This window comes from Madurella fahalii, assembly GCF_045866475.1.
Source record: "Madurella fahalii IFM 68171 DNA, scaffold_1, whole genome shotgun sequence".
Taxonomy (NCBI): Eukaryota; Fungi; Ascomycota; class Sordariomycetes; order Sordariales; genus Madurella; species Madurella fahalii.
In genome coordinates, this window is record NW_027263971.1 from 9493442 (window position 1) to 9519857 (window position 26416).

At 51.1% G+C, this 26416-nt stretch overlaps 4 protein-coding genes across 4 annotated transcripts; 2 read left to right on the forward strand and 2 right to left on the reverse strand.

Moving 5' to 3' along the window:
* Positions 1 to 18376: 18376 nt before the first annotated feature.
* MFIFM68171_02563 (uncharacterized protein) lies at positions 18377 to 19186 on the forward strand (the record flags this gene model as incomplete). Its single annotated transcript, XM_071057985.1, has 1 exon — positions 18377 to 19186. The coding sequence occupies one exon, from the start codon at positions 18377 to 18379 to the stop codon at positions 19184 to 19186; it is 810 nt and encodes a 269-aa protein (XP_070914086.1).
* A 796-nt stretch (positions 19187 to 19982) lies between these two features.
* Positions 19983 to 21162, reverse strand: MFIFM68171_02564 (uncharacterized protein; the record flags this gene model as incomplete). Its single annotated transcript, XM_071057986.1, has 4 exons — positions 19983 to 20053; positions 20121 to 20658; positions 20821 to 20946; positions 20989 to 21162. 4 exons carry the CDS (start codon positions 21160 to 21162, stop codon positions 19983 to 19985), a joined length of 909 nt encoding a protein of 302 aa, XP_070914087.1.
* A 778-nt stretch (positions 21163 to 21940) lies between these two features.
* Positions 21941 to 23050, forward strand: MFIFM68171_02565 (uncharacterized protein; the record flags this gene model as incomplete). Its single annotated transcript, XM_071057987.1, has 5 exons — positions 21941 to 21981; positions 22053 to 22251; positions 22316 to 22538; positions 22612 to 22844; positions 22892 to 23050. 5 exons carry the CDS (start codon positions 21941 to 21943, stop codon positions 23048 to 23050), a joined length of 855 nt encoding a protein of 284 aa, XP_070914088.1.
* A 401-nt stretch (positions 23051 to 23451) lies between these two features.
* On the reverse strand, positions 23452 to 25047 carry MFIFM68171_02566 (Secondary metabolism regulator LAE1; the record flags this gene model as incomplete). Its single annotated transcript, XM_071057988.1, has 9 exons — positions 23452 to 23482; positions 23577 to 23996; positions 24061 to 24198; positions 24277 to 24314; positions 24387 to 24424; positions 24481 to 24633; positions 24687 to 24772; positions 24851 to 24885; positions 24955 to 25047. The coding sequence occupies 9 exons, from the start codon at positions 25045 to 25047 to the stop codon at positions 23452 to 23454; spliced, it is 1032 nt and encodes a 343-aa protein (XP_070914089.1).
* Positions 25048 to 26416: the final 1369 nt, after the last annotated feature.

The following is a 26416-nucleotide window of genomic DNA, read 5'->3' on the forward strand; positions in this document are numbered from 1 at the left end:
AAGACAATAACATTATAGAAAGAATAGACGACGAATATACCAAGATCGACCTAAAAACCCGAAACGCTTAGATCTGTCAATAAACGTAAGGTGCCCGACAATGGCTATAGCACTGGATTGCCCTAGTCTAAGAAGAGAAACGTAAACACTACTCAGAGTGACGGAACGCAGGCAAGGAATAACAAGAATATATAGGGTGCTGCAACGGTAGGTGCGTAGCCTAAGAAGAGAGCGCCGTTCTCTGGTCTATTCGACCTTTAAAGAGTTAAAAACGACGATACTAAGACAAGAAATTAGGGCTAAAGGGATGGCTAATAGAGGAATAAATGTAACTTTTGTAAAGTAAATAGTGACAACCGAGAGGTTGTCTTTCTTTTCGAAAGAGGGGCACTTGTTATATAGCGGAGGCTAGCACTGCTTAGCAGTGTCTGGGCTCACATCCTATCAGGGATAACGGCCTAGGGGTCATCGCATACATCTATAAAGATCCCTCAGATTTGTCCTCAGAGGATCTTTATTAAATCAACCATCATCATATCTTACTTTGTTATAGATCATGCCAGTATTTATAAAGTGCCTACCTCAGCATCAAAGCTGATACCCTTGAGGTCACCAGATACGGGACCCTAACGGAAACCCCGTGACAACTAGGGCGTTATACCCGTAGGGCTCGTAAGAATAGGGTTAGAAGGGGTCAAGAGAGGCTCCCTCGAAGGATATACCGTTAGGTGAGACAGAGGTTCGGGCTTTGGGACAGGTTGGTCTCAGAGGAGTAGCTCTAGCTCAGCTCTCTTACAACGTAGTATTACTTGTCTTCAAGCGATAGCGATCTCCTCGTTAAATCGTATGAGGACCGGCTGGGTAAGGTCGGTGTGGGTGCAGGACGGAAGCCCCAAAACCGTAGCGCCGGCGGGATCGCAAAAGTAATAACAACGTTAGGCCAAAAGGGCAAGGATATCGCGTCAGAGGAGTGTCGAAGGAGCGTATAAGCAAGGTCGATAACGGGGCAGCGAGCGGGGTAAGTGAGCCTAGACGCTGTTATCGTAGGGCATAAAGAGGAGGGTAGAAGACAGGACTTAGGAGAGAGATAGAGTTCAATAAGACTACTATCCTATCCCTAATGAGCACTCTGCTCCTACGTTACGCATATACTGCTCGTACCCAGGCACTCTGGTCCTACTACCCTTGGGTCCTTGACCCTTATACGTTGAACTCTTTGCCTTCCGGGCGACTAGGCCATCCGGGGCAAGCATAGCACTAAGGCGTCAGTACGCTACTCTCAATCAGCTTATAAGCGAAATAAAAGGCTCGCTTATGTCGAATAACCAGCTTTCCAGTATCGCATAACTTCCTGATATTCCTGAGATTTCGGACATTCAGGTCCTTGATTCCCTTAGTATAATCTAAAGGCGCCTATCTACAAACGAGCCGCTTATCGACTGCTCTTCTATAGCGTAGACAGACGCACCCCTATCTAAGTAACAGTAGCAACTGCTTGATGAGGAACGACGGCTCAACGAGCAGATTGCTATTGCGTGCTGGGAGGCTGTACTACGCTGCAAGAGAGCTGAGCTTGAACTACTCCTCTATTAGAATCAACGCGTGCTAGAACCAGCGCCTCTAGCTAATTCTATAGTACATCTATCCCAGGAGGCTCTTTTGACCCTTCCTAAGCTTGCTCCTATGACCCCCGTGAGTATGGCGTCCCAGTAGCTTGGGACAGTCGTATAGGTAGGAGTGATGTAGAAGACCCTGACTCTTACCCATCCTATGTATAATAGGTCCAATGCAACCGCTCTTTGCAATTTTCTTTTCGACTATAAGGCGAACTTCTGCTTTCTCGGCAATGTTCTAAGCAGTGACTGTATTATGTATGCAGTAAGCTGTCTACGCGGAACCCCTAAAAGCGCTTAGGTCAAGTATATTACTGAGCGGGAAAACAACTTTCCTTCGACCCTACCCTAGTAATGTAGGAGGAATTCGTTGAGTTCCTTCGTAGTCAGTTTTTAGATCTGGAGACGTATGTGTCGCAAACTACCAACTACACCAAACACCCAAAAGGTGGGGAGCTCTATGATTGTTAGTCATAGAATGCTAAATCTGTATTTTATCTGACACACCCCCTCAGCTCTAAAGATATCCTGAGGGTTGCGTGCGGGGTCACTGTTCCAAGGTGCGACTGTCAAGTCACGGATATACACTCGTTGCGAAGGGCATTGAGAGTGTCGATCGTGCGTGTCTGCAGCATGAGAACCAGCAGATGTAAGTTGCTGACAGAAAATATTATTGGTTCATATTGAGGGGTTGTGGGGCTTGGCAGGCTCTGTGGTCATAGCTAATCCCGAATTTCTGCCGGTGGTTGGGCGCGAGACCGAGCCCAAATGGACTGCGCACGCGACTTCTCTCGGTCCCTCCCCTCCCTCAAGCGCATCCCGCTTGCCATGACACAAACAAATCTGAACTCTGAATCGGTTGCAGTTGCGCTGTTACTGCTTAAATAAGGTAGAGACGGGATAATAGCGAATGCGAATATTGAAAATGTATGGCGCCGAATGCTGGTTGCGACAATGGTCCCGTGCCGACATGTGGAGGTCCGGACCCCGCACATCCTTTTTGGGGTAATGTGGCTGAACTAATCCGAATTTCTGCCAACGCTGCTGTTTCCGCTGGCTGCTGAGCGAAATGGGCAGGCGCTTAGCTTTAGAGACCCACGTAACTATAAGCTGAAGCACAGTGAGAGGCTTCTGCCGGTATTATTAAACGGTAACCCTAAACTTTGATAGGGGCGCCGCACGGATGTACAAAGAAAATGGAGGGTTGGGCAGCACCCCTCCTTTCACGTGCCCTCAGCACTGCCACGTTGGGCGTATACGCTCTTTTTATCAGCTACACACCATCCCTCTCCAGCGCCTTCCTGCCCAACATCATTCCAACCGTCTTCTGATGTAACGGGATCGGAATTCCCTTCTATTGCCTCCGTTCCCTGACCGGCAACCAAGAATATAACAACTGCCTTGCCAGCGTTCATTTCCGCTAGATCTAGCGATCGGCTGGCAATCTTTCACCCCGAGGGCAGATTGGATAACCGTCGATACCTATAATTGCGAGCCCAAACCAAACCACCAAGGCTGCTTTTTGCCAAAATGGTAGGTGAACCTGGTCTCAGCTGGGCATACCGCTTCACTGATTCGATGGCTGACCGAGGGACCGGTATAGGATGTAAGTGAACCTGGGTCGAGCATAGTATACCGCTTCACTGATTCGATAGCTGACCGAGGGACCGGTATAGGAAGTAAGTGAACCTGGGTCGAGCATAGCATACCGCTTCACTGATTCGATAGCTGACCGAGGGACCGGTATAGTTTGTAAGTGAACCTGGGCCGAGCATGGCATACCGCTTCACTGATTTAATGGCTGACCGAGGGACCGGTATAGTTGGTAAGTGAACCTGGGTCGAGCATGGCATACCGCTTCACTGATTCGATGGCTGACCGAGGGACCGGTATAGAGAGTAAGTGAACCTAGCCTGAGCTTGGTATAACGCTTTACTGATTTAATGGCTGACCGAGGGACCGGTATAGTTGGTAAGTGAACTGGGTCGAGCATGGCATACCGCTTCACTGATTCGATGGCTGACCGAGGGACCGGTATAGGATGTAAGTGAACCTAGCCTGAGCTGGGCGTACCGCTTTAATTGATTTGACGACTGACGCTGATTACGAATTTCAACGTTTATAGCAGACATCTGTCTACCAACCCCTTCGCTACGAAGAATCTGAGATTCGTCTCCTTAAATTGACCCCTCCCACATCCGACAGTACGACCTTGGAGTGCACACTATCACATGTTCCTCTACCGACGGCTCCACGATATATCGCATTATCCTATCACTGGGGTGATCCAGAACACACGGCCGACATTAAAGTCAACGACAGAGAGATTAGAGTTACTGCCAGCCTCGAAGCCGCTCTAAAACGATTGCGGGCTGCAGGGACGTACGTTGTCTGGGCAGATGCATTGTGTATCAACCAAATGGACAAGCGAGAAAAGAGCCTCCAGATTCCTAGGATTGGTACAATCTTCAGAAAGGCATATGAAGTGGCCATATGGTTGGGTGATGACCATGGCATCGATGAAACCTCCAGAGCGTACCTGCGTGCCGGGACAGCTCCGAAGCTTGACGGAGACACCTGCCTCTCAACTCTCCCCGTGTTCAATTCCCTGCTCGATCGACCATACTGGAGACGTGTCTGGATCATTCAGGAACTTGCTGTTGCTTTACGCATTAGTCTCTACTGTGGACCTTACCGAATTCCATGGAAAGAAGTTGATGCCAGTTGCAATTGCTGCAATGGAAATCCCATCAATCATCGAGGGCGTCTGGCAGATGAAAACGTTTGCAGATTCACAATGCTACGTGGAGTCCGAAAGAACGTTTTAACTCGGCAACCGATCCGCTTATTGGACGCCCTCCACCGCACCAGATCTTCTTTAGCGACGGATCCACGGGATAAAATTTTTGCTCTGCTTGGGCTCGCGTTCGACGGCCAACACTTCGTTCCGGAACCAAGTTATATGGGTTCGGTCTCGGATAGCTTTCGGGAATTCGTAACTTCGTTGCTAGCGAGCAATGAGCCACTTGACTTTATCTATCTAAGGAGTGCCAACCGGAAAGTGGATGGAGAGCTGCCCTCGTGGGTGATTGACTGGGCCGATCTTAACGATCCTGTTGCTCACCGGCAATTCGATTACATCATGGCTCTCGAAACGCCTGTTTCCGAAGACCCGGACGCTGACAGAGATGCGGTGATTTCAAACTCTGGTCTCGAGCTGGAAGCTAGAGGTGTTCTGTTTGACGCTGTAGACGGCTTAGGGACCGTACTTGCCATTGATTCTGGAGACGTTTCCGCCCACGAAATTGCGATCGCACACAACTTAACAACGCCCTATAGTTCAGAGGATGAGATATCTTCTATTGTTTACCAAACTCTGGTGTCAACTGAATTAGTCCCTGGCGTTCAGTGCAAGATATCAGGCGGCCTTCCCGGAGACTTTTATCGACTTTGGAGTATAGAGACTCCACAACAATTGGAGGAGCTGTCAACCGTCGTCTCATCAGTTCCACCAAACTCAGTCTGTATCTGGCTTGCGGAGAACCGGTCTTTCATGGTGTACGGACGGACGATCGAGTGGTGGACGAAGAGGTGGAGCTCATTGGGGACTGAAAATAACTCGGTTCAGAATGCGCGTCATTTCTTCAGCGCAATTCGATCCCGTATGCGACTTCTCATGACCGAAAGAGGTTATCTTGGGTGGGCACATCCACAGACCAGGAAAGGGGACAAAATTGCAATTCTCTTCGGATGCAGCAGGCCTGTAATACTGCGAGTATGCCAGGGTGGTTATCGTATTGTGGGCGATGCTTGTCTTTCAGGGCAATCGATTGACGGACTACGGAAGATGGCCATCGATGAGAAGGTTGAAAATGTGCGAATCCTGTAGGGTCGTTCTACGATGATCATCATTTATGGCGTTTGGGTAGTTGTCAAACGAAATGCCGTTCTCGAGATCAACCTCGTCTTTCATCTATCTCCATGCACGAGGTGTTCGAAGATGGTCGTTATCGGTCTTCCACAATATTGTATTGAACATACTCCAGATCCCTTTAATGGCCACCTTATTCTTAGCAATCATATCGCCGAGGCCGTTCAAGAAGCTCGGTAGAGAGGCCCACCTTAGGCAGTCGATGTTTTGGGTGTAGTTCCGAACTAGCTTGCCAGCATCCCGCAAATTAAGGATGAAGTGGTGTGTTTTTGTTAGGCTGGTGTACTTAACAGCCCGGCGCATTTTGTTAATGCTACTGTAGAAGAGAGGTTTCCTTTCCGGATTAAGAGAACCGACGAATGGAAGAGATGACGATGGCCGCGGGAACAAATGTCATTTTTTGATTGAAAGTCCTAAGTCTGGTAAGATGGTGGAGACGGTCTTCCCGTTGCACATAGGTGATGGCCATTCTACATTAAGACAGCGAACAGTGATTCCGGATGGTAGGATAGTTATAAGAAGGCGAGCGTTAAGGTCGCAGTCAGGTAACCGGTTTGTCGGGTTCCAAGGAGGGCGAAGACTGACGAACGGCAGGAGTAAGGAGGAGACGGGGGAGCGAGAGGGGCTTTATATACTCTAGAGCTCCAGGATCCAGACCTTGGCTACTGTCTTTCCGTTCTAATGTCTCGGGTGAATACGCAGCATAGCGACATTAGTAAAGGCGATTGCACACCACTTCTGGCTCACAGGACCAAGCGCTACGCTCTCGCCGTCGAGCAAGGATACCAACTCGAAAAGGCCGTCCATACCCATTAGAGATAGTAGCGGAAGGAATTCGGGATCACACTCCGGCAACCGCTCCAGCTGGTTATCTTCATAGTGCAATCTCCCGCACTTAATAGTACGGTCTCAACCAAATCGATCCGTCATCTAATTAATCAGATCTGCTGCAAATTTAGGTACCTCAGCCAGCAACTGTGGCCACCCTACCAGACCAAGCACGTCCTCAACCACACAGGCAGCGAACTGTACCACCAGCTGCCGCAGCTGACATCCCCTGATCGTACGCTCACCATACACGCAGCGTACGAGTGCTCCAAATTCTGGAATAAAGGCGGACAGTAAGATAGTCCAATGCACTAGCCCCCAGACCAAGTGCAAGCAAGCGAGTTCTATAAACGAAGGGATGGAGAATCGCTCAGCAAAATCACATATCTTTACATTTCCGACGAACATCGCGGAGGATGGCTCAGGTTGGCCAAATGCTTTGCTTTATGCTCACCCTTGCGCCAGCCTGCCTAGCCATAACTCAGAAATGAGATTTCGCTTCTTCGCGGACGGACCATCTCCGCTTCCAAGATCGCAGTCGCAAACATGTCCCACTTGCGCTTGGCGCCGAACAGTTTAGACCGGCCACAGAGTTCGGAGTGACCGTAGGCATTGGTTCTATCCGTTACGGCCCTTTCGTAGGATGCCAGAGAGTAGGCAATTTGAAAGGACCAGCTCCGTCGGTTTCCTGAGGAGGCACAAGCACCAGTATACGCAAATTGGGCGAAACGCAAGAAAACGGTAGCGTCTATATTCTCCAAGATGACACAGTCTTCCTGGGACTCCTTTGCCTTGCTGTTGACGATAGCGTTAAGCGGGGCCGAGAGACGAGACACGACGCCCTGGTGGATGAAAAACACTATTGCATTGTGTCCCACAACAAATTTGAACGGCTTCGTCGCTAGGAGTCTAAAAAGCAACACATTAAAAACCTCGTTAAGATACTTACTGGCCAAGCGTTTTGGGATCAGCGCCCAGCAAACCGGGATGATGTTGGAAATACGACATTTTGTGCGGCGTCTCCAGGATGTACAGAGTTCAACGGATAATAATTTATGCTTGGAAGTTTTTGGAGGTACTTTGGGTAAATCCGAGCATTAATTAAATAATGAAGAGAGACTTTACAAGCATTCCTTTAAATCCCTGCCTCAGGAGATTTGAGCTGCGGCCTTGAATTACGGATGGTTTAGTTGGCACTGTATGCACCTGCACCTGCTAGCGCATCCCGAAGCCCGGATCCAGGCGCTAGGGAAACAGCCCGGAATTTGGGCAGTCACGTATCTGTAAGGGGTTACCAAATCGGCTAAAAGTCATACCGTAGCTACCGCCCGGGTGTATACGGCAAAAGAGCGGCTACCGATCCGGGTTACCGGTGCACTTGCGATAGAAGTGCATGATGCCGACGTAGCGGTTCTGATCAGGCTTAAGGTGCATTTGTCGCCTTGGAACTAGGGCTCCAGTATGTGCTTTGCACGTATATAGCTGGCACAACTGTCAGATAAAATGCAGATTTAGCATTCTACGACTAACAATCGTGGAGCTCCCCACCTTTTGGGTGTTTGGTGTAGTTAGTAGTTTGCGACAACAACCCCACCCAACTTCAGCTCACCAGACACGACTCTCACAATGTTCTCTTATGGACATATTAAATAGTGATGTCACTCGGGTAAAAGTTTGGGTTTTGTGGGTGACGTTAATGAAAGCGGCGCCAATTCTAACAGCAAATTCCCTGCTGCCGGGCCATCCAGGAGCCCGGATTTCCGATCACAACTTAACCGCATCCGGGATCATGGATGACCATGCTATACAGCCAAGATAAGCTTGCCACGTCCTCATCTTTATGCCATCCCTCCAGCTTATATGCTATGCTGCTACCAGGTTTCATTGTTCCCGCAGCAGGATGGCCATCATGTGCGATCCCATGGATATCGATGAGTGTATTGAAACCGACATCGGCTCTATTACCACCCGTTAACAACAGTGACAAACTCGCTCCAACAGCTCCAAATTGCACGGAATGCGCTACTCATAAGCAAAGGTGGGGGGCAAAGACATTCCCATAAAGAAAGAACAGCTCGACAACTACATGCCAAGAAGAAGACGAATAAAGGAAAGCCAGCAGTACTGCGTATTATTTCCGGGCTCGTCAGACAGGATGTGATATCCTACCTGCTAGGTGGATAGAACGACATTAAGAACCTAGATAGGACTTACGTTGACGAGCTAAGTAAAAAGTGGCGACCCAATCTGAAGGTGGTTGCAGCTACGATCGCTTTCGTCAAACACACAAAATACCTGGGTTTAGGACAGGTAGAAGGGAGAGAATGAAGAGATAGTAACAGACTGCTCTGCATAGCCCCTATTCGTCAACAACCCGACAGCTGCATCGCCGTTAAAAGGACTTGCTGGCACTGGGAGATACTTCTTCTGGATGTGGGAAACACAGAGGTCCGTAGAGCAGTCTTGGATTATATAAAGTAGTAGTTCGTTACAGTTCGCTTTTAGAGCCTGATGCCTCAGTAGGAGGCGACTGGGCGTAAAATTTACTCACTCACTCACTCGCCTGACGTCATGAGGCGCGAAGTCTCGAACACCGCAAGATATACATGTCCGTGTTCCGCAAATGTAGGTCTTGTCGCCGTCTGGGCTGGGGGCGAATGCTAGGCCAGTACCGGAAGAAGTTATTACGCAACTCGAGGCAAATCTCAAATAGTATCTACAGTAACGTATTTGATAAGCGAGCGGCGAATATAAGCGAGCGGCGAATTTACTACCACTCCACCACAACTATCCTCAATTACACAACCACAATACTAGGAAATAACAATAATTGAACCAGAAATAGATGAATCAGATGATTCTTCAGCCTCCTGACACGTACGTGAATTATGGCCAGGCTTGCCACATAGACCACAGCACCGAACCTTCGTACCAGACCCCCCTGTACCACGACTATTTAGCCGTGTTTCCTGGACTAACTGCTCATCCACAGCCTTCTGGTCCAGTAAATCCTGTACCTCTTGTACGGTAAGTGACCCTCCAAGCCGTACACGTGTTTTTTTGGCCCTCCGTCTCTTACTAAGCCCCTCATTGGCCTTACGTAGTAAAGAGATCTCCGTACGTAGAAGAGCCACCTCGTGCATTACGGCCATTGTACCTTTGGCCAATTGGTCCACAGCAGCCAGCATAGGTGTTGGAGAACTGCCTTGATGGTTAGATATCCAGCCTTTAATAAGGTTTGTCTGTGAGGTGGCCTCTCGGGGGTTTTGTGGCGTCTGGGATAGCCAAGGTAGTGCCGTATCTGGGCTTGAGGCTGGTGGAGTTGGAGTTCGGAGCCGTATATCCATCTTGGAAATCACTCTTTCTGGGTCGTACGGTACAAGGCCGGCTCCAGCAAAGGCGCCTTGGATATTCTTGTTGGTAAAGGAGGTAAAAAATGCCTCTTTGAACGCGCAAAGGAATTCCAACTTAGTGATGTGCGTGATATACATACGCATAAGTTCCTCGATTTGTTGGCCGTAAGCCCTCTTCAATGGCCCAAAACAACCAATATCTAATGGTTGGACGAGGTGCGAGGAATGTGGAGGCATACAAAGCGTAATAATACTGTGTTTCTGGCAGTAGGTTTCGAATTGGTCGGAATGGTGGCTTTCATGGCCGTCGAGGACTAGGAGCCGGTATTTGCCTTTCGTACGGGATGCTGTATGAAGATTGAAATGCCGAATCCAATCTAGGCCTTTCTCATTGGTAGTCCAGCCGTTATCGGTTGTACCGATATACTAGGTAGCTGGAAGACCACACTCTCGATACCAGCTCTCCTGGTGATATTTCCCTTTTAAAAGGATGAATGGTGGGATAGCCCAACCTTGGGCATTCACTCCTTGGATAACTGTAGCCCACTCACGATTACCAGGCTGGACCTTTTTGGCCTTGCCAAAGCCATCAGAGGTAGTAACTACCATACCAGTAGTAATCATACCCATCATAAACCCAGTCTCGTCAAAGTTATACATATCCTCGTCAAGGATACCGTATTTGGCTTTAGTGTTATATACAAGTGCAAACCACTCGCGAATAACCTTTGGATCTTTACATTTAGCCCTTTGGTAGTCGTATTTACGCGTAAAACGCGTCCGGAGTTCTGGTTGGCGTTTGACAAAGTTGTGAGCCCAGCGTTTACCGATAGGGGGGGCGTCGCGTTCGCGTAGTAGTCGGTTGGCCATATCTTCCACAAAACAAAGCCGAGGAGGAAATGCACGTATACAGAGCTCACTTATATACTGAACAATCGTACTCTCCTCTAGATCCGTAAGTTTGCGTGAGTTAGCTGGTATATCGCGTCGTGAAGGACGACCAGCACGTCGATAGCGAAGTGTTGTTTCTGGAACGTTGTAGATATTGGCTGTGGAAAGAACATTGGGTTTTTTGCTGTTTTGGATCGATTTGAGAGCCAAGAGTATCCTGGCTTCTTTTGAGGGGGTAGCCATGGCTTGTTGTGGTAGAATTGAGGATTGAAGGTGGAGAGTTCGCGTCGCAGGGAAAATTCGCCGCTCGCTTATATTCGCCGCTCGCTTATCAAATACGTTAACCAGACTATAAAGGCGCTTATACCTATCAAGCGCCTCCGTCTCCGCCACGTTCTTGTAAAGCTCCTATATCTCCTCCCCACCTTTCCACTTCATAAGGAGTTCAAGGCTGCTGTTATCCAGCTTCCTGTCGTCAGGAATCTCCTCTACCTCCTACTCTTCCTCCCCCCTGGATTGTCAGCCACTAGGGAGGGTGCCCGAAAGTGATTATATAATTGCCAAGCCCCGCTTCGAGAGAGATTAGGGGTCTTGAGCTTAGTATGATATCTCATATCAATTGCTCCAGCAGTATACTCTGGGGAATGCTTGGCGATCGCGAACCAAGATATTCCTTGCTCCTTCGCCTAGTAGATTTCTGTATCGTCCTCCGATATATATTTCGCTCTCCTTGAAGTTAGCTTCGAGTCGGTTAGGGGGTTCTCTTCCTTCATAGCCTGTATACTCGTCTGTTTCGCTAGGCGGTACTTCTTAGCTAAGGAAACGGAGCCTCGATTCTCCTCCTATGGTACCCTATTCTATGTATTGTATATAGGTCCCAGGTAAACTGTACTACAAAAGTGGGCGGTGAACCGTCTATTGTAACGCGTTTAAGGACTACGTTTATAAAGAGCTATTTCCCGAACTTCGCTATAGGGGTACTGTCCATCTTACTCTTGCTTTCTAAGGTCGATTAGTATAACAATACCGAGTAGAAAGTACTATGCTTACCCTAGCGCCTTAGATATCACAGCGATTTCCGAGCCTATTGCGATAGGGAGTTGCCATGGTCCGGACAGGTCTACTACAAAAGGACTATTTTGTTAGTTGTAAGAGTTGTATTTGTCAGATAGCACGGCACCTCTGAATCTTGGGAAATGACAGTTGAGGATCTTGTATGTCTTGATTGTGTTGATTGTCTCTCTTAGAGAACTTACTCCTTTATAGACGAGATACACGTACAGGATGACGTCTGTACAGTGGCGCAGTTAGCTGCCAGTCTTCCTTAGCTCAATAGAGTACATGAGTTTAGCTCCTGCACTAGATCCTGTGATCCTGATCCTTTTGGACTGGCACCTGACCCTTTTGACATATACTCCTAGGCTTTATACGAATTTTGGTCTATAGCTCTACTGAAACATTCAATAACTGGGGAACCTGACCTATAGTAACGCTTGGTATTCCACTTTTCTACACAATAAGGTTAATTAGTGATGACAGTTCACTGTGGAGCTCTAATGGCAGCAGAGTTAAAGTCATCTATTTCCTATTGAAGAGAGCTCCTAAATATGTCTTCTCTTATTGTGTATTAATATAAAGTATTTACATGCTGAGAGGCCTTTCTCTAACTCGATATAATGCTAGATCAAGAGCAAGAATATCACTTTTTATACTTCGCTAGATGAGGTATTGCTGTAATAGAGTGCGCGCAGTGACCACTCTGCTAATAGACCAAAAGATCCACCAGTTCAATTACTTCATGATTGAATGCTGCGTACCACTTGCTTATATCACGTCCGTGACAATTGCATCTACTAATAACGAATTACGGCAGACGATGAGAGCATATAAATATTCGTAGAAACTCTCTTTCTCCTACTTTGGACAGGATAGAGGCTTGTGGAGGTAGATATGCCATTGGCATTGGTGTAGTTTAACAAAGAGTCCTGGAGCGGATAGCGTAGAGACGGCGAAGGATATAACCCACACAACTCTATGTGTGCAAAGCTACTTTAACTTTAATTGCCATTTACGCGAGCAGAAATACATTACTTTATGCCGATTTGAAGCTGTTGTATTAAGTCAGGTTAAACTGCGACTCTGCCACTACGACGTGGTTGTGTTATAATAAGTAAACGGTGTAAAGTGTATGCTAACAAAACATTAGATACGTACTACAATATCGAGTATAAAAGGTCTATCAAGTCTGTGTATCATTGTTCGCCCTTCTAGACTCAAGTCTACTACACTTATACGCCTCAGATTTCTCTTCTAAATATGTAGTACCTATCTACCGCAAGTTGTAAAGGGCGAGCTCACCACTAAAGCATCAGTTAAGATATAAACTTAGAAAATATAAAAAGAGATATATATATCTCTAAGATATAACTCTAACCCTAGGCTAATATCCTCTTGGCTATATAAATGGATCTATATATTGCAATTGATTTGACTAGTCTTGAAACAGGATTGAGACGCTGAAATCTAGGTCTATGGAACTGAACTATGAAGAACCCGGCTCTTTGGAGCCAGATCTCAGACACTGATCCGGATTACTGTGATCCGAGGTTACGGATCACAGCGATCAGTATATGTGACAGTTTCGTATCCCTGTACCTGGAACCTGGGCCCGTATCTAAGGATCCGGATCACTGTGATCCGATGTGATCAAACGTGATCCGAGAGCCCGGATTACTGGGATCTATATACGTCCGGACCTATATCCGTAGATCTGGATCCCAGTAGTTCAATGCAAAGAAATAAGGATAAGAGGGAGGCCCGCCCTCGTCTCCAAATCATGGAAAGATGATAGTTAGTTACGCAGGCATGTACACACACACAATCAAAACACACGATCAATTGCACCCACACTGAAAAAACGCTTTGCACTTGCGATTTGAACCCAGAACCTCTGCTCTATCTATCTACCTATCTACCACTGCACTTATCGACCGTACTTCTTTGTTGCAGGAGTTCCCGCTCTCACAGGTTAAGTAGTTCCATCCCAACCTTCCGCTTCTCACCTTGCCCTGTGCTAGGTAAAAAGAAGGTCGTCACTTTCTAACAGCATCTAATCTTTAACAGCGCCTGGCCAGCGTGGTATTCTGGCTCAACGGGTCTGTTTCAGAGGCGTAGAAACATCGATTACTATAGAAAGGCGGTTATAACGGTCCCATCTTTACCGCTAGCTAGGCCAATGCCGAGAGTCGACTCGGTATTTATGTTGCCTAGACCTTTCAGAATCTGGTGAGAAACGGATTTCAATTCTATCTCATCGGTCTAGTAGATAGCTAGCTAAGGCTGTTATTGTCGTTTTGACTAAACCCTCGACTATACCAACTCTGATAACGCAATAACGAAAGATATACCGAATCCAGATGACAACCGTCGTAAAGCAAAGCAATGAAAGAGCATACGTACAAGCCGAAGCTTCCTAGATACCCGCATCCCCGTCTAATGAGTGTGTCTAGCCCGTACAGTCTATTTCCCAGCGGTCCGCTAATAAGCTGCCTCGCCCTCGCTATTCCTCTTTACCAACCATCTCTTGGTCACAGTAGGCCTGGGTTCGCCGTACTTGATCAAAAAGGCTCGTTTGGCCTCCCTGGACGTCAAGTTGCGATACTCCTCCCCTCGTGGCGAGTTGATGTCGAAGTGATAGTCCGTGTCCCTGACCCGGTGTGTATACTTGTTTGCACGCACAAATCGTCTCTCCACGGCCGATCTATCCTCACGTTTCCTTGTAGAGGCGGTTCCTTCCACAGCAGCTCCAGTAATAGTGCTTCCAATCGAACTTCCTGCAAGACAGACTTGTTTCTTCTGCTCGAGAACCGTCTGACAGGGGTCACTAGGTAGGCCAGCGTAGATGCCGAAATTCGTCCAGCTGGCCGGTTCGTTGTGATCCGCGCTGTCAAAAACATCGTTGTCCTCTCCCATGCAGCAGTTGCCGAATGGCAAATCTTCACACGTCACTCCAAGGTCGGGGTCGGAGTCGTCACATGTCAGATTTACGTCGTCTCCCGGGCCGTTCTACAAGGTGATATCGACGGGGCCCGCGGTGCGCTTCACAACGTCACGTGGCTCGGGAGCTGAGCCTGTCTTGTCTGTCGCCATGGCAAATGCAAGTGTGGTGGATTATAGAAGGAAGAAGACGGAAGAGAGCTGGGCTGACTTCATTTTGGATGTGGGGTTGTCGCTTATTGATGACTAAGCAGGGTCGCGATGTTGCTGGATAAAATCAAGTCCAAGTTGAAGAGAAAGAGGGTTCCTGCCCGGTGTTTGATGGTGCTGTTTTGATAAGTGTAGAGGCGAAGTTGTCGATGAGGAAGCCGGTTCCTGCATGATGTTTGATGGTGTTGAGTTGATGATGGTGTGGGAAATCTTGAAAACCGAACAGCTGAACAGGCTTTTTATATTTCTCGATCGGCATGTTTTCAAATCGCCGGACCGTGTCTGGATAATTAAATTTGGATTTTTTTTTCCCAGCATGTTTTCAAATTCTCCGGTTCCATGTGTGGATAACTAAGTTTGGGTGTTTTCTCCGTGGATGCCTGTCTTTCAAACAAGCTCGGACTGAAGTGACACAAAGGGTGCGCAGCGGCGCTTCTGCGGCACGACTTACAATCCCCACCCGCCAATCTTATCCCACTTTCGGACTCTTGCGCTTCCCTCGCCTAAGAAATACCGCGATTTCTTCACCTCGCTCCTCAGCTACTTGAGCTATAATTAGGAATCTGTCCCTTCCGTTGACCTGTTCTTCCTTCAGGTATGGCCTTGAGCCGTTCCCTCTTCGAAGTCCCAGACGCGGCGGCCTAGGAAACCACGTTTCAAATGCCGAGGATCCTCGGTATAAGAGAGAGCTCGAACCGGCGTCGACTTCGACTTCCCAATCATCAAGTCATTCTAGATATACACAGCTTCCTTCTCAGTATCGGTTCGCAGTTAGACATTTCCTTTCTCGACAATATGCCCCAACTTCTCCAGCTATCCCTGAGACTCACCTTATTTCTCAACTATTCCAACATCGTCCATCAAGCACAATAAAGTACTCGCAGCTCCTCCTCGTTGGCAGTGTGGCCCTCACCTACATCAAAGCCGCTTCGGACGCCGCCAGCAGGGCCGGACAAGTCGCGGCCAGAGACGCTTTGCAGCCCGCGGCAGTAGACAATATCCTCCCGTCTCGGGACACCCACATGGTAGCCGAGCACCATCCTATGCCTGAAGGTGGTAAGAACAGGAGAAAGGGCAAGACCGGCAAGCAGCAGAACACGAGCAAGGGAAAGGAGCAGAGCAAGGGAAAGGAACAGAGCAAGGGAAAGGAGCAGAGCAAGGGAAAGGAGCAGGGTAAGGGCAAGGGGAAGGAGCAGGGTAAGGGCAAGAGGAAGGAGGCGGAGGGGACGCGTAGGGTCCACCGTGGAGTCCGTGGAGCGACCAAGAATGGCGTGTAAGCACCGTACGGCTAGATAACCGGAGGCATGGTACAAAGAGACTCGATTGTATCGGTCTACATTGTATAAAGAGAGCGGGTAGAAGATGATTATAGGCTTGCGGTCCCAATTCTCGCGTTGTCCCAGTCACCCTTAAGTGGCGACTAGTAGCTCCTGTCCAAGCTTACGACGGAGATGCATATGTTAAACCTGGCACACGTACTACTGATTCGGGATGGCGAACTCGGCACGCCGCTCCTCGCAATGGTATACCTCAGCAGCCCAACATCACTGCTCGCATTGCATAGCACGTGGGGTTCCAGGGAACGTAGGTACTTGCCGCTTAGCTTTGCGAGAGTAGCCTTATTGTTCGTGCTAGCCTTGGCCTTATACACGACGAATATATAGACGAGCCGGTTCTTCGCTGGTTCGTCCCGGTACGTTTATAGGCTGGACTATATGGAGGTATTCATGATGCAACCCGGGGTGGGCAGCCAACGTGATAATGCTGCCGCCGACGGTGTTCAAGTCCGTCTCCCTGGTAACTACCATAGATGGCCAACTCCTCGTCGATGAGCGTCCTGATTTTCCCAAGTAAACTTCATATAAACGCGCTTGTCGACCGACATGATATTACATCCCTCGCAGTCCGCAAGCACATGCGCATGATGTTGCCCACCCCTGTCGGCTCAGAATTGTGCATGGCCAGCAACACGACGGACGGATATGCCTCTGCATCTACGAATATAACTATAGCTACGCCGGCACCTTACATGAGGTAGCCGAACAAGCACCTAGACGTGAGAGCAATGATACTATGATGAAGTTGCTGTCTGGCCTCATCTCCATGGCCACATCGCCGAACTCGACAGTTTAATGCAGCGCGGAGTCCGCGGACACGATCGCGTCGGTGATCGCGTCGGTGACTACGTCGCCCTCGTCTATGTTCGCCCCAGCCTATGTCTAGATGTGCCTGAGCCCGGTGATACGCGATTACGCGGGGGAAAAAGCAAAGCGATAGAGTATACACTAGTTGGCGATTTGCAATTCTGGGAGGCAGTGTGGCTCCGCCCGTTGGCGTGTAGAAAGTGGCGCAGAGCGCACAGATCGCCGAGCAATCTCCATATCTTATCATCACATGACTTGCCATCATCCTTCCTCAGCAGCTCAGATGGGCACGTGTGCCATGCCCACTGATTTCGCTCAGGCCCACAGACCGTCTTGGGCCACCATTTGGGGGTGGAAATGGGGTTGGTCCGGTCCACCGCCCTATCGCAAATCTCTCCGCGCTTCGAGCCTGTGTCGAAGACAGCCAAACCACGGCACAGTTGTTCCGAGCCGTCGCAATCAACCCGGCCGTTGCAGTCCGCCCGGCTGTTACTATCAGCCTAGTCTTTGCGGTTAACCCGGCTGGCGTGGCCGACCTGGCCGTTGTAGTCAATTTAGGGCGCTGCGGTTGACTGGCCGTGGGCCTTGCGGTTTGTCTTACGTTGTTTGGCCCGTGGGCGATTGGCGTGGCCGGAGGCGCAGTCAGAGCGGCCGAGAAGCCGAGACGCCATGCTAACCAACCGCCGGTATATATGCAGCTAAGGTAGGCATTTGCTACAGGGAGAATTCTCACCATCTCTCGATATGCCTCGCAATTCACCATTCATTTTAGCTGCGCTAATATGACAGCATTCTGGACCGCGCGTTGAAGCCGGCTACTACACCAAGGTCCATGCAACACCCTTGAAGAGAAATAGCTACAGGCAACCTTACAGTTCCCGGTGTCTGCTTGGGTTCTTTTTTTTTTTTTTTTTTTTTTTTTTCCGCCTCTTCCCTCTTTTCATCCACCTTCAACTCTCATTCTGTTCAACGCCGCTCTCTCAGAACCGCGAGTCGATATCCAGTGGGGCCATCGCTTTTCGTATTGCCCCTGCCTCTTCCTCCTTTCGGATAACGTCCCTCTCTAATATCTTTTTGCCCATTATGAGGTCTTGCTACTTAGACTTGCACGTCTATGCTTTTTTACTACTGTCCCTTTCGCTCCTAGTCACCGGGAGATCAGTGGGGTCGTCGCGCTCGATAACATTAGGCTCGCGGAGGCATGTAAATGAACGACTCGAGAGGCCATGGGTGAGAGAGGTCTCCCTCGTTACAGGCGAGGCAGACGAGGACGATGGCAATAATAACGAAGAACTCGAGGCGTTTAACAACGTTAAATTCATCGAATCGACTGGGAGTGGGCCGGACTACGTTGAGATTAACGGACGGAAAAGGATCGAGGTGGAATGGGCCGAGTATATCACCCTACCAATGTGGGAAAAGAAGGTGAAGGAAATCGACTTGAAAATTCCAAATACGGAAAACTGGCTTTTCGAGGAAGGTATAGCGCTCAGTACCCGGGATGTCAAGATTTTCCGGGAGTGGCTTAATAAGGTTCTGTCGCTTGAAGAGCCGGTGAAGCTCAAGGGATGGGAGGCATGGGATCGGTCGCGGGGACGTCAGCCCAAATATACCGGGCCAGTTACGAATTGGGAAGATATCATTTCCGCCAACTTCACCATAAAAGAAGCTCTTTACAAATCCCTCCAGACCGAGGACGAGACTCTCGATTGGTCCAAGGATGCAGCGTCGTCGGAATGGTTTGCGAGGTTGGCACACGGGCAGGCCCATGTACTTATGCCACGGGAGGCCGACTTCGCGTACCCCTATGGCGGGCAATACGAGTCTTTCTGGCAGGATTTCGAGCTCTGGCACCTCACGCATCCGCAGGGGAGGATAGACAAGATATGGCGTTGGGACCCCGACTACCTCGGGAAAGGACCACGGCTGGCTTTTGATAGGCACAGCGACGACCCTAAACTCAATAAACAAATAGGTACTAAGCCGACCTACGATGGAAAGGGCTCGGAATACCCGAAGAAACCTAAGGATGGAGACATACCCTCGAGTACCCTCCATGTCAAAGGACCTCCCTCAAGTCCCAAGTTACCTGGGTTGGAGGACTTGCGACCAAACCCCAAAAAGCGCCCCGCTCCGTCACAGGATATGGATGAACCAAGATGGGGCCAACCAGTTGAACCGCTGCCGAGGAAGAAAGGGAAGACAACAAAGCACAACTAGAGTTTGCGTCCCCTCCAGGTGCCTGGACGGAACGGGGATGGCGGGCCGAGGAGGGACACCGGTTGGGAGGTTGAAGACAGGAATATTTAGTCCTTGGCTAGAGCCACCCTCGCCTCCATAAAACTCATCACTCTCCCACTCCAGCATTATATACTCCACATCCACTCGTCGATATGACTGTGTGCCAAGATACAGCCAAGCCCCGCTGATATTCTGGCGACCCATTGCTCTTCAACCTCACGTTAGAATGCATCGACCAAATAGCTGCTCGGATATCTCTGGAAAAGGCTGTGTATGTAGAAGTGAAGCTCTTCGGTTTCCTTCGCCCACTTCATGTATACACGCTCGTAAGCAACAGTCATTGAAGCGTCGCTTCAACGAGTCTTTCTCGGCACTCCTCTAGCGCCTCATACACTGTAGGAGAGGATAGACAATGTTGGCGGTGAGGGCCCGGGTTTGTGTGTGGATTCCGTATTCTTTTCATTTGGTGCGGTATACTGGCAAATCCATTCACGTAGCATGGTCACACTCGGCGTCCAATTGGTAGTCAAGTATGTGTATGTGAGAGCTACCGAAGACTGGAATCTCCCCCTGCAAATTCATGTTCGGTCCGAAGCAGACGCAGGTGGTCCAGCATTTGTTTATCCACGCCGGACTGGAACAGCCGGCGCACGACGTGGCTAATAGCCTCGGTGGACACCAACGTGAGAAAGCTGATGGTGCATTGCGAGCCCCTCTTGCTCATCCCGAAGCGGATTCCGAAGCGGAGATCCGGACGAGTCTCGAGACCCCTGCCTCATCCTCTCGTCGCGATATACGAGACGCTGACGCCGGAGATCACTTCGATGACATGGCCAATGGTACCCTCTGCGTTGGGCATCGTTACGAGGTTCTGTAGCCAAACCGTCACAAGCGCGGTCTTCACGGCGAGCACCTCTGACGCCCCCCAGACGGGGCGGACGGGGAGGCGCCGAAGCGGACACCTTGTCTATTATCTCGAGGAAGCGGCGCTGAACCGGCGCGGAGCTCGAGGCCACCGCAGCGAGATTAGCGCCGTCGATGAAGCGCATCTCGTGCTTGAGCGAAGGGGGTTTGGCGGAGCTGCAGAGAACGCCGGCCACGGCGCCGATGACAACCCACAAGCGGCGGTCCTGCTCGCCGATACGCTCCGTCAGCGACGAGATCCGCTGCGTCTGCATCCTCGTCGATTCGGCGTACGCCCGGCTCTGGGCCTGCATACGGGCCATCACGTCGGTCTGCTCAGCAAACCTGCGCTCCGTCTCGCTGAGGTCTTTTGCGCGGCCAACGTCGTCTTCCGCTAGGGCCTTGATACGTCCGGCGTCGGCCATCGCAGCCGCGGCCTCGCGGACATGTTTGCCTACCGCGTCCTCGGCCTCGCTAAGCTTGGCCTGGATCGTGCGGATGGCCTTGTCGCGCTCTTCGACGTTCGCGGCGGCCACATCCTTGTCGAGCTAGGTTAACTACATGATGCAGGCCAGCCGGGTCGCCAGCTCCCTGTTTTTCCCCCGTGAGCGGCTTTGCTCGTCTTGCAGGGCCCGGATCCGCCCGGCAGGGGGATTGCTGGTATTTAAGAGCTCCTGGTTCTCCAGACAGACTGCCTTGCAGTGCCGAACCTCGTTAACCACGACAGCCTCCAAGGACGCAATCCTGTCTGCTCCCTCGTCGCACACCTTTGCAGTCTCCTCCAGGTACGCCGCCGCTTGCTCCTCGGACACACCCAGGTCCTCTACAAGCTTCGTCTGTGCTGCCAAGGCTACCTCGTGCTTCTACGCCAGCAAAACGTTGGCCGCAGCATCTTTTCTAGCCGACGCGAGGTCAGCCTCGATGGTCTCGTCGTTCTCGCGTAGGACCCTCTGGTGGTCGACGTGGAGCGCCTCCAGGCGGCGCGTCAGCTCGGCGGCTGCGGGGCCGGTAATGCTATCGTCCGCCGTCTGCTGACTATAGGCGATGGCCATCTTTATATACGCATGGTCCCAAGGTAGGTCGAGGTGAATGTAAGCAGCTCGTACCCGACAGTCTCTGGCAGCTTGTTGGCTACTTCGACCTGCCCAGCACGACTCGCAATCACCGCGGAAAGCTTCATCTGCTTGTCGCTCAGGGCGTTCTCCAGCTCTTGGTTGGTCTGGATACCTGATTCGATGCTCACCGGGCTTTCTGGAGCTCGGCAACCTGTTGATCGGCCGTCTTGTTACGGCTTTCAACCTAGGGGGCGACGTCTTTGCTGAGTCTGCCCACAGCGGCTGCTTTTCGCCGCAACTTCTCGAGCAAGCTCTAGTTGTCGCTTATTATCTTGTGCTGGTTGGGCACCGGGACTCCACCGTGCCCGAGGAACGACTGTGCGTGGGTTGGCATATTCCTGCTTGTCGGTTTTGTGACTGGCAGAGGTTGCTTCCTTGTGTTGCCGGGAGGTTGCACCCCGAGACGGACGCCTGCCATTGTCTACTGTTACCCGCCTTCTGTCCGTTGCGCCTGCCGTTCCACTGCGGTCCTGGCCCCCGTTGTGCGCAAAGTGGCCAGGCTTGTCATCACACCGAAACTGGAATGCGCAGCCCACGGCACTTTGCCTGTCCGGATGTGGCTCGAGGTGGCGGACTTGAGCACCGCAAAGGCTCTTCTCGGCCCCCTCCGGGCGGTCCACGATGACTTCCGAGGGCTAACAACGGCCCGGCGGGGGGGCCATCGACGCCAGAGAGACTGATCTTCATGTCAGGGAGGCTGAAAGTCAAACCAGGGATGCTGACCTTCGGACGAGGGAGGCTGGCCTTCAGACCAGGGTAGGTTCGATAGAAGCGGGCCAAGAGGAGCTCGCCAGAGCGCAGGCTGCCAACACTACCGAACGCGTCAGAATAGGCAATCTCAAGAGCGACGTGGTCAAGGACACTGCCATGCTGAATGCGCTGAAAACCAACTTTGAGGATGCGCACAAGAACGCTGCCGGCAACTTGTCGTCGGCAGGGACGGCGATGGTGCAGAGGATCGATCAGCTATGCGACTCGCTAAAGCATTACTCGATCCAGGCGACGCAACTCGAGTCCCGCGTCGAGGTGATGGTCGAGCGCGACTCGGCACTCTCAAGAGACGTCGCTGCCTCGGGAGGCGGATGCACAGAACGGCGCGGCGAATGCTGTAGTGCAGACGCTGACCGACCAGGTGGCAGGCTTGACCAAGCAGCTACAGGCGAAGGAGCTTGCGCTGTCTTCCCACGCCGAGGGGGCTGACAAGCTCACCCGCAGGATCGCCGATCTGCAATCGGACGGGGCTACGTTGAGGGCAACATTCTCAAGCCTCGAGGCGCAGTTAGTCGAAGCGAAGGAGGCCGTATCCCAGCGTTGTGAGCTGCGGTCCGAGAGAGACCCCTGGAAGCAGGCTCTGTTGGACCTCGAGGAGCAGCTGACCAAAACCAGCGGAGTGGTATCCCCGGACGGATGCGAGTCTCGCAAGCGGCGCCGCAGTGATGGCGAGCAGAGGCATCGCGGTCCGACCCGCCGCGGACCGAGTGGTGAGGCTCATGCAGTCCATAGCTTCGGACCTACTCCAGATCGAGCCTACGGAGGTCGGGCCACTTAAGCCCGGATCGCCAAGGCTGTACTACAAGCTGAGCGCCCTGCGTACAGCCCAGGCTACGCGCCGCGCTAGCGTGAGTTTCTCCAGACGGGTACGCCAGGCACGTGGCACTGCTTCCAGATAGTGGTGGATATCGGGCAACAAAATGGAGCGCTCCGGGGCCGCTGTCCGCGGCACATCCACTGCGAATGCCTCCGGGTAATGCTTCGACGCGAGGAAGGCGGGGTGAAGACGCTCTTCACCAAGCGTCTACAAGCGTCGACGACCAACAGCGGTTAGGGTAGCCAATAATACTCTTCTGGCAGTGCCGCTCCCGCAGTTCGTATGCATCCAACCGTGAGCAGTACGTGCCTGGTTCCAATATCCACCGAAATTGCCCCGAGGCATGGCCTGTGTGCTGGTCGTACTGGCCGCTCCACCATCTAGCCCCGCATCGTCGCTCTTGCCGTGGTAATGTCCATCAATGAAGTTGCTGTGGAATCAATTCCTAGCAGTATCCGCGCAGTTGCCTGCGGCGACGGGAGGGAGGCTACCGGTAGAAGGGGCCCTCTCCTATGAAGTGGAGAATGTAGGGGTTGTTTAGACGGCGGGCTATCGCCAAGATAGTAAGTACATAACTCAATGGCAATATCGCTACGTAAGGTAAGTACATGACTCAATGGCAAATCCCCGGAGGAACATTATTCTGGCTTCTGCCCATACACGACGTGGCTATCTCGCCCGTTAGCTAAGAGAAGCTTCATAGCTATTGCTGATACAATAGGGAGAGATATTAGTAAGGACGGAACAGGACAGGCGCACTCACAAATCAACGGCGCAATGAATATCCCTGTTCCGCAGGTCCTTACGGACCTTAGCGAGCAGCACTTGCACCTCCTCAGGCCGCCATTTGAGCACGCCTGTGAAGAGTCGGAGCGTGAATGCCTCGAGGCCGTTCTCGATCTGCCGGAGATTGTACAATCCGACCTGCTTGAGGGTCAGGTGCCTCGGCCAAGGCCCGATAGGGAACTTGAAGCGCTGATGCTTGATGTTCTGGAACCCGGCGTCGCGTGCCCACCCCTCCAGCCTAGGTCCCGGGCTGACCTCTCGCCCCGTCTTATTCGCCGCGTCAAGGAAGAGGTTGTCCCAGATCAGCACGTCGTGCGTCTCCTTGAGCGAGCCGTCCTCCGAGTAATATTGCAGATCGAAGTCCTGGAACTCGGCCCAGCCGCCGGGGCTGAGATTGCTATTTGTAGGAGAAGGTCAGTTCGACTAGTCCTAGGAGATCGAGTTCAATGGGGAGCCCGTACTCATATATGTTTTTGAACAGACCAGGCCAGTCAGCAATACAGGCAGCCATATACCGTGTAAAGATGAAGTCGAACGGTGCGGAATGTAGCCAGGGGCTCTCGACATCGTCGATCTCAAACTTGAGGTTTGGGGGGACCCTAAGGATAAGCGATGAGACATTAGTGCACCTCTTCATGGGCTTTACAGGCGACTTCCCATGCGACATAGCGGCTTACCAGGTAGGCTGGATCGCGCTGAGATCATTTCCAAGTACCTGATAGCCATAGTCAGTAAGTGCAAGAAGTGGGCGATGCATCCTACGCATCGTCACAGATTCAAAACTTGCCTCGGCGCCGGGAAACATGTCGGCAATGACCATGGCCCCTGCCAACGTAACACTTAGCTAAAAGAACAGAGAAGGGTGGTCCTGTGCCACCCACAAATTCCGGTGCCCGTTCCCACGTCGAGGATTCTCTTGACTTTTTTCTCCTCGATTGGGGCGTGGAACAACTTGTCCCCGGTGCCCTTAACCATCATCTCGTGCGTCAAGTCAAGACGGCTGAGCTCGAGCTCGTCGTTTGGAAACGGATATACTGTCTCAGGGCATTGGCACTCTTTCGATACAATTGGGAACAGGGATGCAGACTGCCCGACCGGAAAGCGTGGTAACGCCTGCCATACTCAATAGGGTAATCAATGACACTGGACGTCAGCGACGCGGTGAATGAAGAGCTGCAAGCCATCACCAAAGTCAGAGGAGCGAACCATGTAAATGCCGATGATTTCCATTCCTAGTCGTCGGGGACTTACAGCTGGTCGTCAATCGCCGAGTCGGTGTCGTCCAGCTACCGTGGAAAAGGTCGCGTCAGAAGCGATAACTAGCGGGCTGCGGGCTACACAATGGCTGGACGAACCGTGGTGTCAACTTGAATTGGCTCGTCCATAGGATCGGATGTCGCCGCCGTTGCCGATGTTGATGCTGGCACCGATGTCCTATCACGGTCCATCTTTTCCGGCGCTACTTTCCTTACTGTGCTTGCGCCAAGAGAGAAATGAAAGGGGGCAGTTGCTTCGATGACATGACAAAAGATATATCATTTACCGAGGTACCCACTTCCCCCGGTCTACCGAGCCAGCTCACCCCGCTTTCCGGCCATCAAGGCTCGTACTGGACAAGTTCATCCTTCGGGCGATCGCCACAGCAGTTTTTGATTGGCTATGGCCGACCGCGTCTCCGCTGCTCCCGACAGATCGGGGAAGGCGTGTCCAACTCAAGGATGATGGATAAGCACACGGATCACCCGAGACCAATAAAACCAAGGTGGCACCGCGGGCCATCTGCAGGGTGTTTGCTGACCGGGGAAGATGCGTAGAGAGGTGCTTGCTGGCTAAGAATTGGGAAGGGTGATTCATTCAGTTGACCCATTGGAGCCATGGCTGCTCATGCTAACCCCCCCGCCCTGGTTACGGGCGCATTTCCAGAGCCGAGAGTATGCGTTGTCCGCCAGCATGAAAGACTCGCACAATCTCATGGATAACGAGATTGTGAGGCTACGGCAAGTCCCTGAGTCTATTATCGTGGACTTGTATATATCTGCTTATCTTCTTGTTTTAGGATAGGTGCGAGCTCTAATTAGCTACCTTGCTATATCAATAGTTTTTCCTGCCAACCTATTTGTAAAACCCCTGTTCTCAGTCAATGGGAAAATAAAGATAAGCACCTAGATACAGAGAGCTTGACAGTTCCCCAATAATTCATTGGGGGCGCTTGTAGTTAGAATTGTCTGCCATCCTATCATGAAGCGTTAAGAACAATGGTTATTAGCGATATCTCTACTGTGCCTCCTGAGTTTATTGTCGGCCAACCCGATAGATAAAGCAATGGATCTGTACATAGACAAAGTCATCGTCGACTTTTTGGGTCACCTGCAGAACGCTACGTAAGGTCTACGAGTTTGGCGGGTGGATTGGATGCTGTAAGCTCTGGCTCATTCCATCCTCCATACAATCCACTAAGACCACCCAGACGCCTAGGATTTCCTCGGTATCGTAACCTTCAGAAAAAAGATCGGCTACATGAAAAAAGGCTCTGACTTCAACGGCGCCCTCGCCATAGCCGACCAATCCATCGCTATCTCGGTCTCTGCAGTCAAATGCCCTGGCTCGACTACTGGCTCGACAAAAACCCCATCTACACCGTCGACCCACCCAATATCGCTAACGTCACCAATATCGCCATTTAAAGCATGGCGTCCCGTCTTAAAGATGAAGACAAGAACTTCGTTCTCGAGAAGCCTGACTTCCTGCAGTACTTCATCGAGCCGAAATCCATCTCTCCTGAAATTTGTCGACGAGGGCAAGGTCATCGCGGTATCT